General features: G+C 43.9%; 1 protein-coding gene across 2 annotated transcripts in view; it reads right to left on the reverse strand.

The window, feature by feature from the left end:
- Positions 1-20,415, reverse strand: part of LOC107115949 (rab GTPase-activating protein 1-like) — a 50,994-nt gene that overhangs the window by 2,476 nt on the left and 28,103 nt on the right. The window contains exons 1-6 of one of the 2 annotated variants that reach the window (XM_015417751.1): positions 12,689-12,838; positions 8,666-8,776; positions 6,483-6,587; positions 4,775-4,858; positions 4,237-4,308; positions 1,515-1,712 (exon numbers count right to left, since the gene is read on the reverse strand). In XM_015417751.1, the coding sequence (XP_015273237.1) occupies positions 1,515-1,712; positions 4,237-4,308; positions 4,775-4,858; positions 6,483-6,587; positions 8,666-8,776; positions 12,689-12,727 (609 nt within the window). In that variant the 5' untranslated portion in view covers positions 12,728-12,838. Of the gene's footprint in view, positions 1-1,514; positions 1,713-4,236; positions 4,309-4,774; positions 4,859-6,482; positions 6,588-8,665; positions 8,777-12,688; positions 12,839-20,415 lie in introns of those variants that run through there. The other variant, XM_015417750.1, reaches the window with a different exon arrangement.

A 20,415-nucleotide genomic window follows, 5' to 3' on the forward strand; every position in this document is an offset into this window, starting at 1 on the left:
ATGTATTTAATAATATGCAATGTATTTAATCATATGCAAGTCAGAGGACAGCGGAAGACAGGAGGGCCTGGCGAGATCTTGTCCATGGGGTCACGAAGAGTCGGACTCGACTGTGTGACTGAACAACAACAACAACAAAGACAAGCTTTTCCCCAAGGGATACCATAAAGGGGTGGGGGTGGGGATCTTACACTTTCATACAAATTAGCTACTTCTTGTATATATAGCACTTTTAGGAGATGAGTCATCGCCCTTGCAACTAAATAGGTAGTTTTTCAGCACGCGCCCCATACACCCAGCCTCAGCAGCTGAGCACTACTACAATCCGTCCCTTGCTCTTTGTTTCCTCTCTGCCCCCATCCTACTTATGAGGATCTTGAAGAGGCACACCAGACCCCCCACTCCACCACCCCATCCTCACCACCACCACCCCTGTGAGATGCTCCAGGCTGAGCAACCAGCCCCAGGAGACCCAGATGACAGGGTCCTGGCTCAGGAGGGGTGGGTCTGAACCTGGTTCTCACAGATCCCCCATGCCTAGCTCTCATTCCTCCTATGTTTCCCACATAAGCGGTGGGGCTGAGGAAAGGCCTGACGAGGACGCTGTTTCCAAAACCTCCAGGGAGAAAGGAAGTCACCATTCCCCACCCACCCCCAACACTCACCCTGCCTCCCGGCTCTGTGACTGTTCAGATGTGTGGCAATGACATCAGTGCCCCTATTTCCCTTTGCTCCTCCATTCGCTTCCAAGACTGGGAGGTCTTTTCCCCTCAGAGCGGCATGAACAAGACAGCCCAGTTGCCTCCCAATCCATGTGCCAGGCCTCTTCCTCCTCTCTCCCCATTGTCCCTGTCCCTTCATCAGCTGACTGCCACTCCGTGTGCATGCTCTCACCAACCCCCCCCCCCCCCCCCCCCCCTCAAAAACCATGAAGCTGGTTGGTGCAGCAATGGCAGTGCCAGCTGTTGGACGGTGAAGAAAGCTGACAGGAGAAAGTTGATGCATTTGAAATGTGTTGTTGGAGAAGAGTTTTACAGATACTGTGGACTACCAAAAAGAGAAATAAGTGGGTTCTGGACAATGCTCCCTCTAAGCTGTGGGGTCTTGTGACCAAAAATGCTACTTTGTGAGCTACTGGCATTAAAGTTGTGAGCGAGTGATTTGGCTACTGCATAAATTAGTTTGCTCTGGAGCCATCCTTCTGGAGCTAAGACAAAAATCTGTGAGCTGGAGGCTAAAAAACCTGTGAGCTAGCACACACTAACTCAGCTTAGAGGGAACACTGGTTCTGGATCAAATCAAGCCTAAACTCTCCCCTGAAGCTAAAATGACCAAAATGAGGCTATCGTACTTTGGTCTTCTCTGAGAAGACAGGAGTAATTGGAAAAGACAATACTAGGAAAAGTTGAAGGCAGCGGGTGGCAGATGCGCCATTCGAAGAATGGCAAACTGAGGAATGCAGAGGTTGCCCCTATTCAACAACATTCTCAGCCTATTAAGAGCGATCGTGTCACCTGTATTTTGCATTTGGCCTCCACAAGTTGTAGTTTGGTCTGTGCCAGGTCCAGCTCCATCTCCCTCAGTTGTTTCTTAAGGGCGTCCTTTTCATCATCTGTTTCCATCCCTCGGCTTTCTCTAGGGACAGCAGGCGCTTTCAGCGTCCCTTCTTTGCTGAAGATTTCACTGCAGTGCTTGCATGCCATCACCTTGCCCTGAAACAGACCCAGTCGTTATACTTGAGAATGACAGCATCAGCTAAGCTGATAGTCTTGGTGGTGATGGCAACGTCACTGAGCATATGGAGTCTGCTTGGCCAAAAAAGGTATCAGGCATATCCAAGATGGCACAGTGACAACGTCATCTGGAACTGACCTCGTATTCAGAGACTATTGCATGTCAACTCTCAGAAAGCTCTTTAATGATGAGGTATAGAACACATTAGGAGCTGCGGTGGCTCAAGTGGTAGAACACATTCCTTTCTCTTGCCACACTGTCTGAGTCCCTGCAGCGGTTAGTGAAAAGGAGGGCCAATATTAAAAACGCTGAACTGCAGGCTGTGGAAGGTCAGTAGTTCAGCAGTTCGAGACCCGGGTGCCGCATGACGGAGTGCGCTCCCGTCTCTAGTTCCAGCTCCTGCCAACCTAGCAGTTTGAAAGCAAGAAATTGCAAGTAGATAAATAGGTACCACTTCAGTGGGAAGGTAACAGCGTTCCGTGCGCCTTGGTGTTTAGTCATGCCGGCCACACGACCACGGAAACGTCTTCGGACAGCGCTGGCTCTTCAGCTTTGAAATGGAGATGAGCACCGCAACCCTAGAGTCGGATTTGACTGACTTTCGAGCAAGGGAACCTTTACCTTTATAGAACACATTCCTTTCTCTTGCCATACTGTCTGAGTCTCTGCAACACCATCTTCCCAGAGTGTCATGTGTCATAAGTCACTCCATTTCGTGACAAGCTTTTGCTTGCATTATTACCAATATTTAAGGTATATTAAAATCAAATAAAATTGGGGGAGGGGTTAAACCTTAGTAAATTGTTGTGTTTCTCCATCCTACCCTCTTGACAATCTACCTGTAATTTCGGTTTTCGTTATCATAAATTTGCCCCAAATGCACATCGTCTGAACAGCAAGACCATACATTTCTAAAGGTCTACCACGCATACCACACATTTGTCCAGAGACAGGGCCAGCTAGGAGAAGGAGGATTCCCCCGGATTGATCCCGCATATTGAGGTGAGAACTGAGCTATCCTTTGCCTAATAGGAACAAGGAATGAGGCTGTCAACTGACCTTATCCTGTGCCTAACAAGACCAAGGAATGAAGATGTCAATGGGGCACACTCAGTTCAGGTTTTGCTAAGTTTCAGCACAGAATGTAAAGGGCTGTTCTACCCCTCTCCTCCTCCTCCTCTGTTAATGAACAAAAAGAAGGGGGGGGGGATTCTGCCATCTTCCAGAGAAGCCAGGAGCACGGGGCCTTTCTATGCCACTGCCAACCATTCCATCAAAACGGCAGTCGTTTCCATTAAAAAAATAAGATAAAATCTTAAAAACATAAGATCATTAAAATGAACAAACCATTAAAACCTGGAGCCAAAAACAGCACAACCCTCCCCCACAATAGCCCAAAAGCATAAAACATTCAGCAGTCTAAATGTTCCTCACAACAGGCTAGAAGCAGTGCATAAAAAACAATTTAAAAGATCAACCCCTTAGTTAAGAGCCCAGGTAAAAAAAATAGGTGTTTGGGCCTGGTGCCTAAAGGAAAACAAGACCATTAAAACAAGGCTAACATCACAGGCGAGTGCCATCACTGAAAATGCCCTGCCTGGTCACCACCTACTTCACCTCTAGCTCTCCTAAATTCCCTTCTGGATCCTGATTCCAGAAAAGGCAACTACAAACAAAAACAGCAATTTCACACTTGCTGTGTAGGGCAAGTAATGCTACAGAAGAGTTATTAGTTCACAGTCATTTTCCTACTGTACTTAATAAGAATGGGGCAGAGTGAGAAATTGGACCTGCTGTGGGAGAACAGCTTTGTGAGGAGAAGGCTTTTATGGACAGAGATACCAAAGGTCATACAGAAGACTTATCAACACATGAGACTGCACTGCCTTGCTGGTCCAAGAAAGAGGAAGCATCTGAAGATGCTGGGGAATTGGGAAACCGCTGCTTCCACTTTCGGGAGAATTAGATGGGACTCCACCATTTTAATCTGCAAGAGAATATGGATGGCTTTTGCTATTACAGCATTAAAGGGTATCATAGGTCTACCAAGGCCAATGTAGGGGGATGTTCAATCTTTCAGCTTTAGGATATGACTGGACAGTTTAAAGCAGGTGCAACTTCACAACACTGCAGCACTGTGACCAGCCACACTTTCAACTCTACAACTGTAGAAGGCAGAGAAGATCTACAGTGGAAAGCCTGAACATCCCAGTGTAAGATAAGAATCTAATTACCATGGTGGTATGGTAAGGAGGCAGCCACTGGCCCTTGCCGCCGTCATGTTATGCTACATGAAAGAGCTTCTGAATGTAATCTCTCAGATTAAGTAGCTCATGCACCTCTTGTACATGTGTTCAAATGTATTTCTGTTATGTGAGAGTACCCTCAGTGGTTGATTATGAAACTCTACCTTGACCACCTGTGAAAGCCAGCTTGCCAACTTGTCACAGGACAATCGTCAACAACGTCTAACTATTCTGTGTCAGTGACATCTGTTCTTACCTTCACAACCTCCAGTTCCTCTTTACTGGCAGTCTGCTGTTTTTCCAACCTGCTACTCAGTTGGGAACAAATCTAGGAGGAAATAACAAGATTCTCACAATAATGTTTGCTTTTCAAAGAGAAAGGTATCTGAACACACAAGCTCTTTTACCTCTTTACAATAAGGCCTGTATTCTACTATAAAGCTTGTATTCTGTCAACAGTAATTTGCTGACAGATGATTTAGGAATATATGCAAGGCTGATCCTTAAGGTCTACAAATTAGCACTGAGGATCTGCACCTTTAGTGGAGCTAAGGATGTGACAAACAAATTATAATTGGCTTAAAGCTTACAGCCAATAGTAATGGGGGAAACATGCCTTTTATTGGACTGTGCGGGGAGGTGGCTAAGAATTTTATCTTCCGAAATCAGGAGACTGTAATTTGTAAAGCTGCTTGTAAAAAGTATGAATACTATAACCCAGAGTTATTCTTCACAAGGTTAAACATACTGGAAGGTCAGCTGAAAGATTAAAAAAACAAATCAAAACACGTTACCTGTTTATATTCCGCAATAATGGCACCCGTCTTCTTTATTTCAGATTCCGCCTTCTCCAGCTGTTTTCTAAAGATTTCTTTCAGCTGCACATAGAATGACAGCAAGCATTAATACTAAGGGTGGACAAATGTCTCAGCGATTAAGCAAGTAATCCCTTTCCTGAACACACCCTTCACCTACAATAAAGCTACTCTTGTATATTACGAATTCCCACTTCTTAGGAAATCTTTGAATGAAATCTTAATTCCCAGGTCAAGCCTGAATATTTTCAAGGGTGTAGTAATTTCTTGCTTGGGCAATACCGTAATTATATCCTCCAGATTGTGATATACAATGCAATACTTTCCACCCAAAGATGGTAATCATGGCACAGAATGGTCTTCAACCTCAAGTCAAGTACTTAAGACCCTTGTCTGAGTTTCTTTTCCAAGCCCAGGAGGCTCTCAACAACCACCGAAGCACTTGGAAAGCGATCTCTGTCCCAGAACTGAGACTCACTCTAACTTGGTCACACTGCTCACTGGAGGTCCACTGGAATGGATTTGATCCAATGAGCAGTCTGCGGGAGTGAGGATCCTGTTTAGATTGCTAAGGCCCAATCTAATTGCATTTTGCCATCATCCACAGTGATTCATTGATGATGTCATTGGAAGCCGCCCTGAGCCTGCTTTGTGGGGAGGGCGAGGTATAAATCTGACAATAAATAAATAAATAAACCCCCACTGGGGGGGGGGGATCTGGAAGTCCTCTTGTAAAACAGGCTTTTTTTCATCTCCTCCAGCTCTACTTTTTGTTCTCTAGGACTAGGGATGTCCCACACCAGACCCACAAAGACCCTTTTAACAGGACAAAGTAGCATGGTGGTCTTAGGATTCAAGCTAATGGTATGAAAGCAAAGCAAAGTGCTTTTCACAGTTCTCGAAAGTCACAGAGCATGCTGGGAATAAAAACCCAGGAAGGCCCTAATCTCCTTTCCAGGTCCCTGCCATATCCCCAGAGAGAAGTACAATTTTTGGGAGTAGGTGAATGTAGATCTGCTGATCCAAGACTACAGTGTCCCTGAAGTGTTTTGAGGCTGCATGTGCAAAATTAGCAGCATTACTGATTCACCTTTAATGTAGTCAAAATTAGAGGTAAAACTTTGCATATCCCCTCCTTTCTGAGTGTGTGTGCAGTAATGATTCTAATCACAGAGAGTACAGAACTGCTTACTGGAGCTGCAGGAATAGCTCCATGGTTTAAGACACTTTTTGGAATAAAAGTGATCTTGTGTATGAACCTTTTTGCAGGCAACTGAAATGTGTATGGCTTCATACTCTTCAGACAAAGCAAAGAAACCAGCCTCAAACATGACTCAAACATTCCCAAATGGCACTTCCTCTCATTAAATAACATGAGGCACAATCCACAGGGAACTTCTCCAGCACAGGCCTCATCACAGTGAATGGGATCTGCCCCAAAGCCTTTCCATATATTCTCAATGGATTATCTGCCATGGACCACTAGTATCTTTCCAGCGTGCAAACACCCAAAAGCTGCAGCCTGATATGGCCACACCTTGCTTTGTAGTAGGGCCCTGCGATGTGAAACTTAGCAATTCGATGCATGTTTAGCTACCATTTTATTTTTCCCACTGATGCATTATATTTAACTGTTTTGCACACCGATTGCTAAAATCCCAGACGCGCATTGAGGGAAGAGTTCTACCTGGGCTGTTTCTTCTTCCTGTTTCCGTTTCTCCTCTTCAGTCTCCACTAGTTTCTGCTTTGTCAATAGCAATTCCTTGTTCAGAACATCTGCCTTGTCTTCAGCCTGAGGATTGAAAGAAGGGCTCAGCTTTACAAGACTGACACTTAGGGATGAACAGATGAGCAGATGCCCACCGTTTCATCTCATTTAGGATCTAATCCCACCCCGCTCCTTGGCATCTGGTCCAAAGATCTTCCATAGTAGTTTGTGAACTTCACGAGAGCAGAACTCTAAGGGTGGAGAAGGAATGGTCCACTGCTTGCCTCACCCCCTGCCCTTCCTTTACCCATTTTCTCACTCCAGCAGTATGGAGACAGCAGACTCTGGACGATTTTTTTTTTTTAATCCAGACACTTCAGGCTAGTTGTCTGAGTGCCTGGATCAATTCACAGAGCCCAGAAGTACACATCTCTAGGCCAGCAGAAATGAGTCAAGTACTTAAGAGCCATGCCTGAGTTTCTTTTCCAAGCCCAGTACTGGGGACCTGTAGGCTCTCAACAACCACCGAAGCACTTGGAAAGTGATCTCTGTCCCAGAACTGAGACTCACTCTAACTTGGTCACACTGCTCACTGGAAGTCCACTGGAATCGATTTGATCCAATGAGCAGTCTGCGGGAGTGAGGATCCTGTTTAGATTGCTAAGGCCCAATCTAATTGCATTTTGCAATCATCCACAGTGATTCAATTAGCTCCCTTAATGATGCATGGCAAGCTGCAGCCATGTGTATGTTTGTGTGTGGGGACAGCTGACCTTTTACAGTTCAGTTCATCAATCCATAACAAACATCAAACGTCAGGATGTAATTTTGTGAACAGAAACACTGGACCAGGAGACAGAATTCCCACCTATTCATCTGCAGTTAACAGCTCCACACTGGAAAATCGCACAGGTGCCATTTGTATTGATGAGACATGCAGAAGGCTAACTGGGAAATCAGTCTTTTTGCAAGATTCTTCTTTCACAGACTTGGTACAGCATAGCTCTACTCCCTTTCTTAATCAGAAATGCCATTCCTCTGAGCTTAATGCAAGTCTCATAGATACACAGGAAGCTGACAAATGGAATTGTTACTGCATAGTTAGACAATTTCTGGACTTGACTAAAGAGTCCTGGCTACAGCAGACCCTCTCTCATGCCCCTGTCACAATGCCGCAGTCCTTTTCTTTTATTTGGGTGCAAGGAAATTCACGGAATCCCCTTCTGACAAAAATCACTTTATGGGTCACCAGCATGCATCGAAATTGAATGTACAGCCCTTACCCAGATAGCCCAGGCAAGCCTGATCTCCTCAGATCTCAGAAGCTAAGCAGGGCCTACTGTGGCAAGTGCTTGGATGGGAGACCTCCTTGAAATACCAGAGGTGGGAGGCGGGGGCAGGCTTTACTCAGCCACCTCTCTGAATATCCTCCAGGCCCCAAGTAGGGGTCAGTCACCAGAGGTCGCCATGAATCCCAGATGCACACACACTCACACGCACATATAAAAAATAGCAGAAAAAGAAATTGAATGCACAGAAGCATATGCTTTTCTCCTAGGGTAGCAGGGTAGGTACTGAGCTGCACATGAGAGAATATTATTCAACCTGCTGGTAACAGTGATAATAATTTGTACTTAAAAAAGGTTTTCCTATAGGCACAAAGCACTGTTCACACATCATTAATTTTTTACAAGTACCCCAGAAGGTAAAATACTGTTAATGTGTGGCAAGATGCACACAGCCAAAAAGGATTTTTCTCATGTACTTCAACGCTCTGATCCATACTCCTATTATAGCTCTGAAGTACTTCAAAAAATTCTCTCTGGCAAAAATGCTGCTCACAATTATATTCTGGCCCTGGCTTGCAAAACTCAAAATTGCTTGCAAAATTATATTCTGGCCCTTGCTGCTAACGCTTTCCAATCTAAACAGCTGTACTATTCAGTCAGCAATTAAATAGGGAGTAATTATTATATGTTTGCAGTGGCACCCAGATAGCACAGTGACACCCTGTTTACGATTATAACCAGCTCCAGCCCAACAGCTCATGGATGCCAAAAAGCTTTGGGGACCATAATTATTGCTTGAGTTCTGCTCTCCAGTTGCTTTCTGCACAGGAGTTCAGCTGACGCTTGGTTGTAGTAGGGAAAAGCTTTCTTCACCTGGTCCAAGTCATTTCGTAGAGCGATTTTGCTTGTTACGAGTTCATGTGCAAGATCGTCGTTCTCTTGCTCAAGCCGCATGCTGGCTTCCTGAAGCCTGCGGTTCTCCTTCTGCAGAAAAAAAGAGAAAAGCCACCAAAAAAGGGAAGTTAACCAATATTGAGCAAGACGGAGAGAAGTGAAATTTATTTGGTTGTGCAAAACTCAGAAGAGAGCGAGTGATACGAGTAGGTCAAGATGGCTGCTTTAAGCTGCTCCAAGAGCGAATTAAGCCAGCAGTGCAGCAGTTTCAAAATCTCATCTGACCTGTCCTGTTTAGGTGAAAGGAAGACACACCTCTCCTTCAAGTGTAACTTGGAAATTAGTAGTGCCACTTCAGTTCCGGCAATGCTATGCCATAGGTGGTTATTTAAGTGCGAGACTCAAGGAACAACACTGTGATTGCAGGGTTTCCTCACAGAAGGGGGGGGGGATCTATTCCACACTATGGGATAATCATCAGAGGAAGAAGGGCTGAGGATAAAATCTGACATGCAGGATACAGTGTTAAGGTGGCAATGATTATGAAAATTTAATCTGGCTCTACTTATGCCTTTTAAATGTCCCAGTCAACCGTATCTTATTAACTCCTAGTTTCAAAATTAATCAAATTATCTTGAATGACTTGCACACATTCTTTTAGCTTCTTCCAAATGTACAATATGTACATGAAATCTGTTGGGGGGGGGGATACAAATAGAAAAGCCGCTCGTTTTTGGTAATGCTTACATGTCTGCTGAAGCACACTCCCCCCCCCCAAAAAAAGGAAATCGCTGGGGATGCACCAGCTGAAAGTGACTAAAATGCTATTTTGTGGTTTATATTGTTCTCTGTTCATTTCAATTGTATATTGCTTGTTTAAATTATACTTAGGTATGTCTGTGAGCTGCGGTGGCTCAAGTGGTTAAGACGCTGAACTGCAGGCTGTGGAAGCTCGGTAGTTCAGCAGTTCAAGACCCGGGTGTGCCGCATGACGGAGTGAGCGCCCGTCTCTAGTTCCAGCTCCTGCCAACCTAGCCGTTCGAAAGCAAGAAATTGCAAGTAGATAAATAGGTACCACTTCGGTGGGAAGGTCACAGCGTTCCGTGCGCCTTGGTGTTTAGTCATGCCGGCCACATGACCACGGAAACGTCTTCGGACAGCGCTGGCTCTTCGGCTTTGAAACGGAGATGAGCACCGCAACCCTAGAGTCAGATTCGACTGGCTTTTGAGAAAGGGAAACCTTTACCTTATGTCTGTGAACTGCTCTGGGTTCCCATTGCAGAGAAAAGCAGAGTAATGGATTTCCTAAATAAACCTGTAAGTGCCAGGAGAGCGGGAAAAAGAACTGGGATATAATTCCGAGGGATCAACTCGAGGAGCTGCATAAATACGCACTCCTGATTGTCCTACATGGCTAGATGTACCTAAATGCCAAAGCAGAATTGTGTGGGAGCCACAGACCCTGTGAACAGAAACTGCGTGAAGGCTGTGCTCACCTAAGACTCGGGTTCTGGCCTCCAAGCCCTCATAACAATACATTGCCTGGCAGAATGAAGTGGCAGTACAGATGAGCGACAATTAGAGTTGCCTTCACTGGCTTGAGAAACTTCTGGAGGTCTGGGGGCAGAGCTGGACAGGGCAGATTTGAGGAGGGGAGGGGATCTGACGTCATAGAGTCCGCCCTCCAAAGCTGCCATTTTCCCCAGGGGAACTGATCTCTGGAGAGGGCCAGTTGCAACTCCAGGAGGACACCGAGCCCTGCCTAGAGTTTAGCAACCCTAGCAACGGTCAACATCTTCATTAGGACGTTTTCCACAAAGGTTGTTTGCCCTGGGTTTATGCTGTTGGGAAGCAGCTTTTTTTCTCTGATTCCCCACAGCATTATGGTACATCTGTGTACCTTCTGGGCTTCCCCCTGTGTACCTTCTGGGATTCCCCCTGCTTCCCAGACCTGTTTTCCTGCAAAGTTTTGAGAAAAAACACAGCCATTTTCCCTGCCCCTGTCCCCACAGCACCCATTTCCTTCCTCTGCCATTGGGGGGGTGGGTGTTTTTTTAATTAGCAACTGAATATTATTATAACAATCTGTGTCCCAGCTTTCAGTTAAAAAAAAACCCCTCCACCCTCTTTCGTTACAGTGATAAAAGGGGGAACGAATATCACTATAATTAATGTTTTAAAATGACTTTTTAGTGATTTTTTTTTTAACAAAAGCTGGAAATTCAGAAAAACTGATAGGCAGATTTATTTTCCTCATATGGCGACTCTGTAAACATCCAAATCAGGACTCCAGATATACAAAACTCTCCTAATTTTTATATATAAGGATTATGTTTGGTTTGCACCAAAAGCTTTGCCACAGTCTTAACGCTAAAATTATAACTGGAAGTGATATTTTTCTCATAGCAGAGTGCTTACAACTCATGAATGATTCAACAATACCTCTGAGCAACTCAGAAAAATGCACATTTAAACCAAGAAGTTTCATGTCATTTTGGCTGGTCCTAATACACGGATTTCATTTAAAGGGATAGCAATGTTCTAGATTCGCTACATTTATACTCAAACTGCAAAGGAATGCAGCTACACCCTTTCCCAGCATGATATGCTGAAAGGAGAAAAACTGAACTGGTATCTGAAACCAACTCTACAACTTCAGGTATGTGCAAGAAGTACTTAATATGTAGGTGTACTGCACTACGTGTGAAATAACTAGGTCTATGTACAAGACAGCCAAAAGTCCTGTATTTTTAACTACAATGCAAAAGGCATACCAGTTCCTTAAACGAAGCTAGCTGAGAGGGCAGAAAAGGAGAGCCAACATAGTGTAGTAGTTAGATGAGGGAGACCTGGGTTCAAATCCCCTCCCCCTTTTATGCCTAAATCTCAACTGAAGCTCTTGGGCCAACCAGCCTAACCTACCTCACAAGGGTGTTGTGAGGATAAAACTAGGGGGAGGAAATTATGTAATGCTGCCTTGATGTCCTTGGAGGACAGGTTGTCCATTTAAACATTCTTAGCCTACCATTCCCCCGAAGTGGGAGATAGAAAAGGGATTCAACTTGGTAACTCTTCTGCCCAGATTAAAAAACAAAACAAAACCACCAGACCAGTGTAAATGACTATGGTACATCTTGAAGTAAGCTGGTAGAAAGACAATTAAAAAAAAAATTTTTTTTGCAGCTTTTGCAGCCTGAACAACAGTTTGCTTTATATCTTTCGCTATGTGCTCGCCAAAAGCATTGGTGTCTGCATAGCAAGAAGCACACACGTGAGCTGGAGACCCTGGCTTTATCATCACAGACAAGTGGGCAAGCAAGCAGTGTGGCAGGAAGTGCAGTGTCCTCCCCACCTGTGATCAAACTATTTGCCAAATTTAAACACTAATGTGTCTTATCTATTACAGGAAATGACTGCGTGCAAGTTCGGAAGTCCAGTACTTTCCTGTTTTCTGCCTGATGGTCTCTATCAAGCTGCTGTTTACCCCTTTGCACGCTAAATGAAAAGTCTAGGAACCAATTCTAATATAATTCCGACCCCCAAAGATATTTCTTGCAAGGAATAATAATGTCATGTTAGACTCAGCTCTTCCTCTGCTTCTTCTGGAAACAACAAACAAAACGCTTAAATTCTGAGAAACACTGAGAATCTCAGAGGAAAAGACACTGAATTATGCATCTCAAGGAATAAGCAGGATAGTTTTTGTGGCCTTTGGGCAAATTTCAGATTCAATTTAAGTATAACACACTCTGGAGGCAGACTTTCATAACCAGGCTACTCTAGCCTTAGATGTAAACAGAGACTAGCAATGCCCCACATTGCTATAGCCCTACTGGCTGTAACTGTTACACCCCAAAATACCAATTGTAGGTCTTTGCAGCAGCAATGAGACGTTATGCAGCGGGGAAGACTGCTTGTTTTCAGCTTATCAGGAGGACACTGCATTTCCCAAACAGAGAGGACTTTATAAAATACAACAATACACACATAGATCAAACTTACCTCCACCAAAGTCACAGAGCAATTACTGTTTTCAATCATATATATAAATTCGAGAGAGAGATGGAGGGGTAATCCAGTGAACTCTAAATACCAGCAAGCAAAAATTAGGAAGTAAATAAAGTCTCAAGTTGTCAGTTCTGCTGGAACTGAAAGTTGAATGGAAGTTGACTTGGTTCTTTTAAAAAAAAGAATCAGTAACTTATTCCAGTTTCAAGCTATTAAAGCAGCTGGAAGGAAGTTTGAAGCCAGAAGTCAAGTTCCAACTCAGGAAAGCTGGTAATGCCCTAAACTCCACCCTCAACCATCCTTCTCCAGCATGAAGGATGGACATAATTAGGCTGATTAACCAGGCTGATTTCATTGTTGTTTCTAAAGCCGAGTATGACTCAGTGTGTCAACCACCTTGCCAAACATCTTCATTGTCATATTTCATTGCAACAGAGCAGATATTTGCACAATGATTTCCTTTAAGAGGATATTTTAAAGGCGAGTAAAAAAGAATACATAGTAATTTTAAAAAATCAGAATAGTATTAGTGTGGTGGGAGTGTGGATAGACCTGGGAACAGGTCCCTACTTAATCAATATGAAATTGAAACACCTCTCGTCTACCTCACAAAGTTGCTGAGAAGATAACATGGGGAAGTGTCACCACCTATATCACTCTCAGCTCCTCAGAGGAAGGGCAGAGGGATCATGGGAATAATAGGAATAGTGTCAAACTCCTGGATTTTGGCTGGTATCGAATCAGTCCAAAGGAGAAAGTATAAAGGCAAGACTATCTGAATCACTAGGCTGTAAAAGCTAAAGTTAGCCCAGGAATTTTGTGGGGCGCACAGTTTTTCCACTGTGTTGTCTGTTGCTAGGTGTACTTTAAAAAGACAACCCTTCCAGAGAGTCATTTCTTGAAAAGACAAAAATGGCACTTGGAGAACAACCACTTTTTTTTCCTTCTCTTGCAGTCAGGAGATTAGCAGAAATGCCCTGCCACAGTGGAAGTTACTGGGTTCTCCATATTCTGAACTATTAAAATAGACTAATATTCCAGTCCCTAAGCCAATCAAGCCAAAAGGAAGTTCCTCAGAATTAAGCGGACTTAGATCCCCGACTAAACATGTTTTGAGATTGCAGAAGGCTAGCCCAAGACGTTTTGATTCCAAGTCAGGAAATCCAACAACAGGGCAAAGGGCGCTAAATCCTCCTGTGCAAGCTCCAGTGAAACAAACCAAACCAATTGTCTGTGAGAACGGAATTCAATTTATCCTCCACTCCACTAAAAAGCATTCTAAATCAAACAAGAGTATTTTCTAATCTTTTTCTATTGATCATTTTCTGCAAGCTCATGTATATAGTTTTAATATGCAACCTGAAATCCAGTGCTTGCCATCCAAAACAAGTATTAAAAGTACTATACATATATCCCAATAAAATCCATTTGTTCCCCCTTTTCAATGTACTGCTTTGATTACAGAACATCAGTTTAACACCACCAAGAGTTTGTCAATACGGCTGTCAACTTGTATGTCTTGAGCATCCTCAAGAGCCCGGACTGTTAAGAGTGTGCCACTTTCTCAAAAATGGTGTCTCAGATGAAGAGGTCATTATGTGTAAATGTCTATATTAGATACCCAATGCCTCTTTTCCCTTTTTTTAAAAAGAAAAGCAGCAAGGGTAGGATTGCCAACTCCTGGAGATTTGAGGGTGGAACCTGGGAGGGAAGAATCCTCAGTGGGATATCAGTGTCATAAAGTCCACCATCCAAAGCTGGCATTTTCTCCAGAGGAACTGATCTCTGTAGTCTGGAGATTAACTGTAATTCTGGGAGACCTCCAGATCCTACCTGGAGGCTGGCAACCCTAAGCAGGGTTGAGGGAGAGAAAGCAGAGAAGTGAAGAAGAAGGAATGCCTACGCCTCTCCCTACCATTCAGTTCTGCCTTCTAAACAATTTCTTTGACTGCAACAGTTCAAACATGCTTGTGAGGATAAAGACATTTCATATCCTGTGAAGAGAAACATAAGCAGAGTGGGTGAGAGAGATCTGGAGCAGAAAAATGGTAGGCAGGCAAATGGTTAAATAGCCCTCCTTCTCTGGCTTTCTGATATCACGCCCCCCCCCCCTCTAATTGTTAATGGTCTCCCTTCTATGTGGCCAAATCGGTCACTCATAGACAAATGAAAGGTCTCCACCAACTTAAGAAGCCATGAATACAGGGGGGGGGGAAGATACTGTAAATTACCCACCTCCCAAAAAAATCCATCATGGAGAAGAGTAAATATGTTTTGCAAGGGACAGAATATTCAGCATAGGTGAGTGTCAGTTAAAGGAAAAAGGAAGGGGATGAGAAATCAGCCTGCTCATACCCTGGGAAGGAGATTAGGGGGTAGGATGGGATTTCCAAATCTCCACCTCCCCCCACTATTCCTTGTGGGTCCACAGCTTGTCAGAGCATTGATATCGAGGTAGCAGCCATTTCGTTTAGCCTTGTGGCACAGAACATTTCTAATGTCACAGGAGCTACACTGACATAAGCACCAAGAAAGGTCTCTCTTAATTACTTTTTCCATTACTGATACTGAGTTATGCTTTCTGTTATTATTATGTGCTGTTTTTGTTTATCGTTATGGTTCTTAAAAATAGCTGTTTCATACTTTTTTCTGCAGTACCATTCAGATCAGTGGACAGCTCCAGCTACTCTTATGTGAACTGGCAAATTATAGCTTGCAATCTTCTAGTACCTGGAAAAGGATCTAATCTTACATAGGTTCTCAGTTCCTACCTGATACTGTTCAGAGAAGACGACTGCTTTCTTGACTAGCATTTCCTGCAAAATCAACCACCTGCATATAACTCAAACAGACTTCCAGTCTGTAGCAGCAAGCAAACAACAAGCATTGTAGCACGCTGAAGGCTAACTGAATAATTATGGACGGAACTTGCTTTGTAGCAGCCTACTTTACTGGATAACAGCTGGTTTTAGAATAGACTAAATTAATATAATTTAGCAGTTTTATAATTAGTCGCATAATGTAAAGGGAACAATAAGCGCACATTATAGCAATAGGAACTGTCAGCTTTTCACTGTGAGAAACTGTTAAAAAAATTCAAACCCTGAACTCAACAAGGGTGTCTTTGCCAATGCTAATAGAACAGGCAGTCCTGCCAGATGAAATGCAAGGCTATACCCAGATATACTTGCATGGAATGCTTTGGAGGAGGGCTAGACATCCTCTGTTTAGCTCCAGATGTCAAATGTCAGAATATCCAGCGTTTCTATTAATAAAACAGGCCTCACAATCACATTTGTAGAGCTCGACAAATGACCCAGAGCATTGGGGGGGGGGGATATTTAGATCAATCATTATGCTTCTTGGTTATTTTAGTCATAGATCTGTGCTAAGTACATTCCACAGGAGGATGACAACTTCTGGTTCTGGATTTGCCATTTCTGAAGATGCTTCCTCCCAAAACTTGTGTTCCAGAGCTTTGAGCCTTCACAAGCAACTATCCTTAATGAGGTGATGATGTGCTATGCATCTCTGCCCTCTAAGGCAAAGCAAGACAGCTCTAAGAGGATCCACTGCCTTGCCTGTCAGCAGTCGCATCTTGCTTCCCTTTATGGAGGATGCTAGGAAGGAAAGAAAGCAGGAAAGTTCAGTTGGCCTCAGGACAGCCGGCCTTCCAAAATGCAGGACCGGGCCTATTCCTGATTGCTAATTCTGTGCACCAGCAGGGAACTTGGATTTCTGTTTCTTGAACAGGGGGTGCAAAAAGACCATTTTTGAAACCGGGGAGAGTTTCAAAAGCAGCTTGCACTAACGGTTGCATGAGGCTGACATGTCATTTATTCAAAATGTTTTTTTAAAACAGACACCCACAACTGTTAAGTGTATGAATGCACAACTTTGTAACCTGGAACAAAGAACTCGACACATTACTGGATGAGTCAAAAGTACTAAGTGGGGGGGGGAATGGTTTCACACAGAGGTCATTTTGGGGGGAACGCGGGGGAACGCAGTTCCCCCGGGTGAGGTGCAGGGGGGCGGGGCACATGCCGAAGCCCCGCCCCCTTTAATTTTGTGAGACAAGGAAGGACTGGAAATCCTTTTATCTACGAATGATGCTTTGCTGTTCTTTTCCACCAGTTCCTGTGGAAAGTTTCTCTAACCAAGTATAATTTCCTGTGTGAGCTGTGCATGCTTAAGTCTCACAATGATTTTATTGAACAGATTGGATTCTTGTGCCGTCAGGTCAGTAAAATGAGGTTGGACTCAAACGTTTCCCTTCGGGGAGCCAAAGGCCACTTCAGCTGTACCTTCCCTGCATGCTGCAGATGAAAATGTTTTCCCCAGGAGTAGTTTTCTGGAGGCTGCAAAAGAAGGGAAGAGGCAGGAAGGATCTATTCTGCCAGTCGAGTGCCACTCACAGTTCTTTGGATCCAACCCCCACTGCCTTCTTGCAGGCATGCAATTTTTTAATGTTTTCTTTCTTTCTTTCTTACCCCCCCCCTTTTTGGTAGCAAGTGTGTTTTTGAAGACTGCTGCTAATACCCCCACACTCTAATATTCTCAGGTTATTTCAAAATATGTATGTTATAGCATAATGTCCAAAATCTGGTGAATGCTGGCAGTCCCAGATAAATATTGTCCTTGTCCGAAAATATCTATTTCCCCCACTTTTTGGAGCTAATGCTACTCAGTACTGACAATCACTTTCAGATGACTGTCAACATTCACTGATGTGTTTGAGTTTTCAGACATTCAAAAAAAAATTCCTGGGCCTAGGAATGTCAACATTCGCCAAAATTCACTGTAACACAGCTGTGTAATTCATTGAGGCTGGGAATATTCCTTCCCTAGTTAACTTTTCTTTAATGCACGGTTTTCTTCTGCAGAGTCCTATCCTTTACTTGGCAATTTTCTAATTTTCTTTCAGTTAAACTTTAGCTGTTTTAAAGATATTCAGGAATTTTTCTTCTCGTATTGTCTTAGTAAACTAAGCACTGAGATGGCTAGTGTACAACAACTTCTAATATAATACCGGTAGTACTAAGTCACCATCAGGGCTTTTTTTTGTAGAAAAAGCCCAGCGGGAACTCATTAGCATATTAGGCCACACCCTGACAGTGTGGCTCATTCGCCTATTAGGCCACACCCCTATGCCTTCCCTTGGCTTGCCCGGATAAGCTGGCCCTTGGAGAGACTGCGGAAGGCACAGGGAGGCATTAAAATGCCTTCCCAATCCTTCCAGGACCCCCTTGGCCTGCCCGGCTTGGAGTTGCCAGGGGGGTGGCACTCTCCAGGCCTTCCCTCTGTAGCCACGCATGCGCAGAGGTTTTGGCTGTAGTGGGCATGGCCAACTCGGAACGGAAGCCAGCTGGAACTCCATTCCTGTGCGTTCCTGCACAAAAATAGCCCTGGTCACCATGACCTGGATAGGCCCAGCTAGCCCAATCTTGTCAGATCTCAGAAACTAAGCAAGTTTGGCCCTAGTTAGTATTTGGATGGGAGACCACCAAGGAATTCCTGAGTCACTATGCAGAGGGAGGCAAAGGCAAACCACCTCTCTTAGTTTCTTGCCTTGAAAACCCTATACATCGGCTGCAATGTGATGGCACCTTACACACATACATTACTAAGAAAATATTTGAACTTCCATTATGATTGATACATTTCTTTGCAATCAATTGTTACTTCACGACTCTTCATGAGAAAACAATAATGTTGCATAATACATACACTTCTCAATTCTTCTAACTGCTGTTTCTCACTATTTCCTTCCTGCTGTATTGGCTTGTCAGTACTGCAATCAAGCATATGTGTAGGCTACATTAAGGGATCATTAAAAACCCTCTGTTCATGCTGGGCATGAATCTGGCTTGTTGCCATGTTCATATGGTCTCCCTCACACATAGAACATGATTGAGGATTTCCTGGTTTCAAAAGCTGTTTAGTCAAACTCCCGTTTGCTGTGATGTACCAACACAAAAACTTGGTCAATCTGGCGTCCTCCCCACAAACTAGGATTCTAAACTACAGTTTAATCCCAGTTTAGAATCCTGGTTTGTGGGGCCCAGCAAACTGGATTTCAACTGAAGCCTCCAACCATACCCTGTGGGGGAGGGGAATGTGTGAGCATGGCAACAGACAAGGTTCATGTCCATCATGAGCACACAGAGATTTGTCATGACATTTCAATGTAGCAGAATCCAGAATATAATGGTTAGAGAGCTTTGAGCGTGTGATTTTAAGCACACTTATTTGGAAGTCAATCCAGTTTAATTTAGCATGACTTCTAAATAAACACACACAGATTTCTGTTGTAACCTACACCCAGTTTGGAGACATACAATTTGCTTGATCCAGAACTTCATATTATCCAGTAACTCTGAAGTTACACAATAAGGCTGTGTGGAAGTAGACTAGACAATAGTGAAGTTGGCGAAATCTTTGGATACTTAAATCTGGTGACTGGAGCTGTGAATCTTTCTACAAACCTGAAAAGAAAACAATTTTTGCAGAAATATGTGAAATCTAAAAAAAACACATTGGGGGGTGGTTAAAAATCCCAAAACGATAAAAGGAGCGCCTGTCGAGTTAAGCAATGGATTTTCTCAGTGGCTGTCGCTAGGCAACCACATATTCCAGTCTTGGTTTTGCCAGCAAAGGCAGGGGGAGAGAGGGCAGGGTCCTTTTTAGGCCTGTTTTAGCCTGTGAGGGAGGAATAATTGGGGCCAGGCCTGGTTAAGGTTGCCAGATATAGGTTGGGAAATTCCTGGAGATTTTGTGCTAGTCTGAGAAAAGCAGGGTTTAGGGAGTGGAGAGGCCTCAGATGGATATAATGCCACAGAGTTCACCCTCCAAAGCAGCCATTTTCTCCAGGAGAACCAGTTTCTGTCATCTGGAGTTCAGTGGTAATTATGGGAAATGTCCAGGTCCCACCTGGAGGTTGGCAAACCTAGGCTTGGAAGCAATCTCTAGGTGACATGATAGCACCCAACTTGCATGACTCAACTAGGCCTGGCTGCTTGCTACTGTTCAACAGCAGCCACCCTATATGAAAGCCAGGGTGGTGTAGCAGTTAGAGCTTCAGAGTAGGGTCTGGGAGACCCAGGTTCAAATCTTCATCTTGCTGTGGAAGCTCAATGGGTGACTTTGGACCAGTCACATAGTTTCAACCTAATCTACCTCATGCGGTTGTTCTGTGGATAAAAAGGGGAAAGGAAGAGGAGAATTATGTAAATTGGTCCCCATTGTGGAGAAAGGTGCAGTAAAACAAAAGTAAATAAATAATAACTATAGCTGAAGATGGGAGATACATAAAAGGTAGGTTGGTGAATGGCTGAGAAGGAGAGAATGAGGCAGGGGAAGGGGAGAGGATGAATGCTGTCTAGTATAAGAAATTTGCATTATAAACATTATAAAAAGTATAACCAAGTGTGTTAAAGTTATAGAAGAGTGGTTTTCTTCGGTGAGCTCATTTTTTTCTATAGCCTCCAGGTGGGGGCTGGAGATCACCTGGAATTACAACAGATCTCCAGATGACAGAGATCAATTCCCCTGGATAAAATGGCTGCTTTGGAGGATGGACTCTATGGCATTACACCCTTCTGAAGTCACTTCCCTCCCCAAACCTTGCCTCCCAAGACTCCACCCTCAAATATCCAGGAATTTCCCAACCTGTAGCTGGCAATCCGAAAGGAAGCAGGAAAAGGGGAGAGGCTGTGGGG

This window comes from Gekko japonicus, unplaced genomic scaffold (genome assembly GCF_001447785.1).
Source record: "Gekko japonicus isolate JY-2015 unplaced genomic scaffold, Gekko_japonicus_V1.1 scaffold158, whole genome shotgun sequence".
In the NCBI taxonomy this organism is placed as follows: Eukaryota; Metazoa; Chordata; class Lepidosauria; order Squamata; family Gekkonidae; genus Gekko; species Gekko japonicus.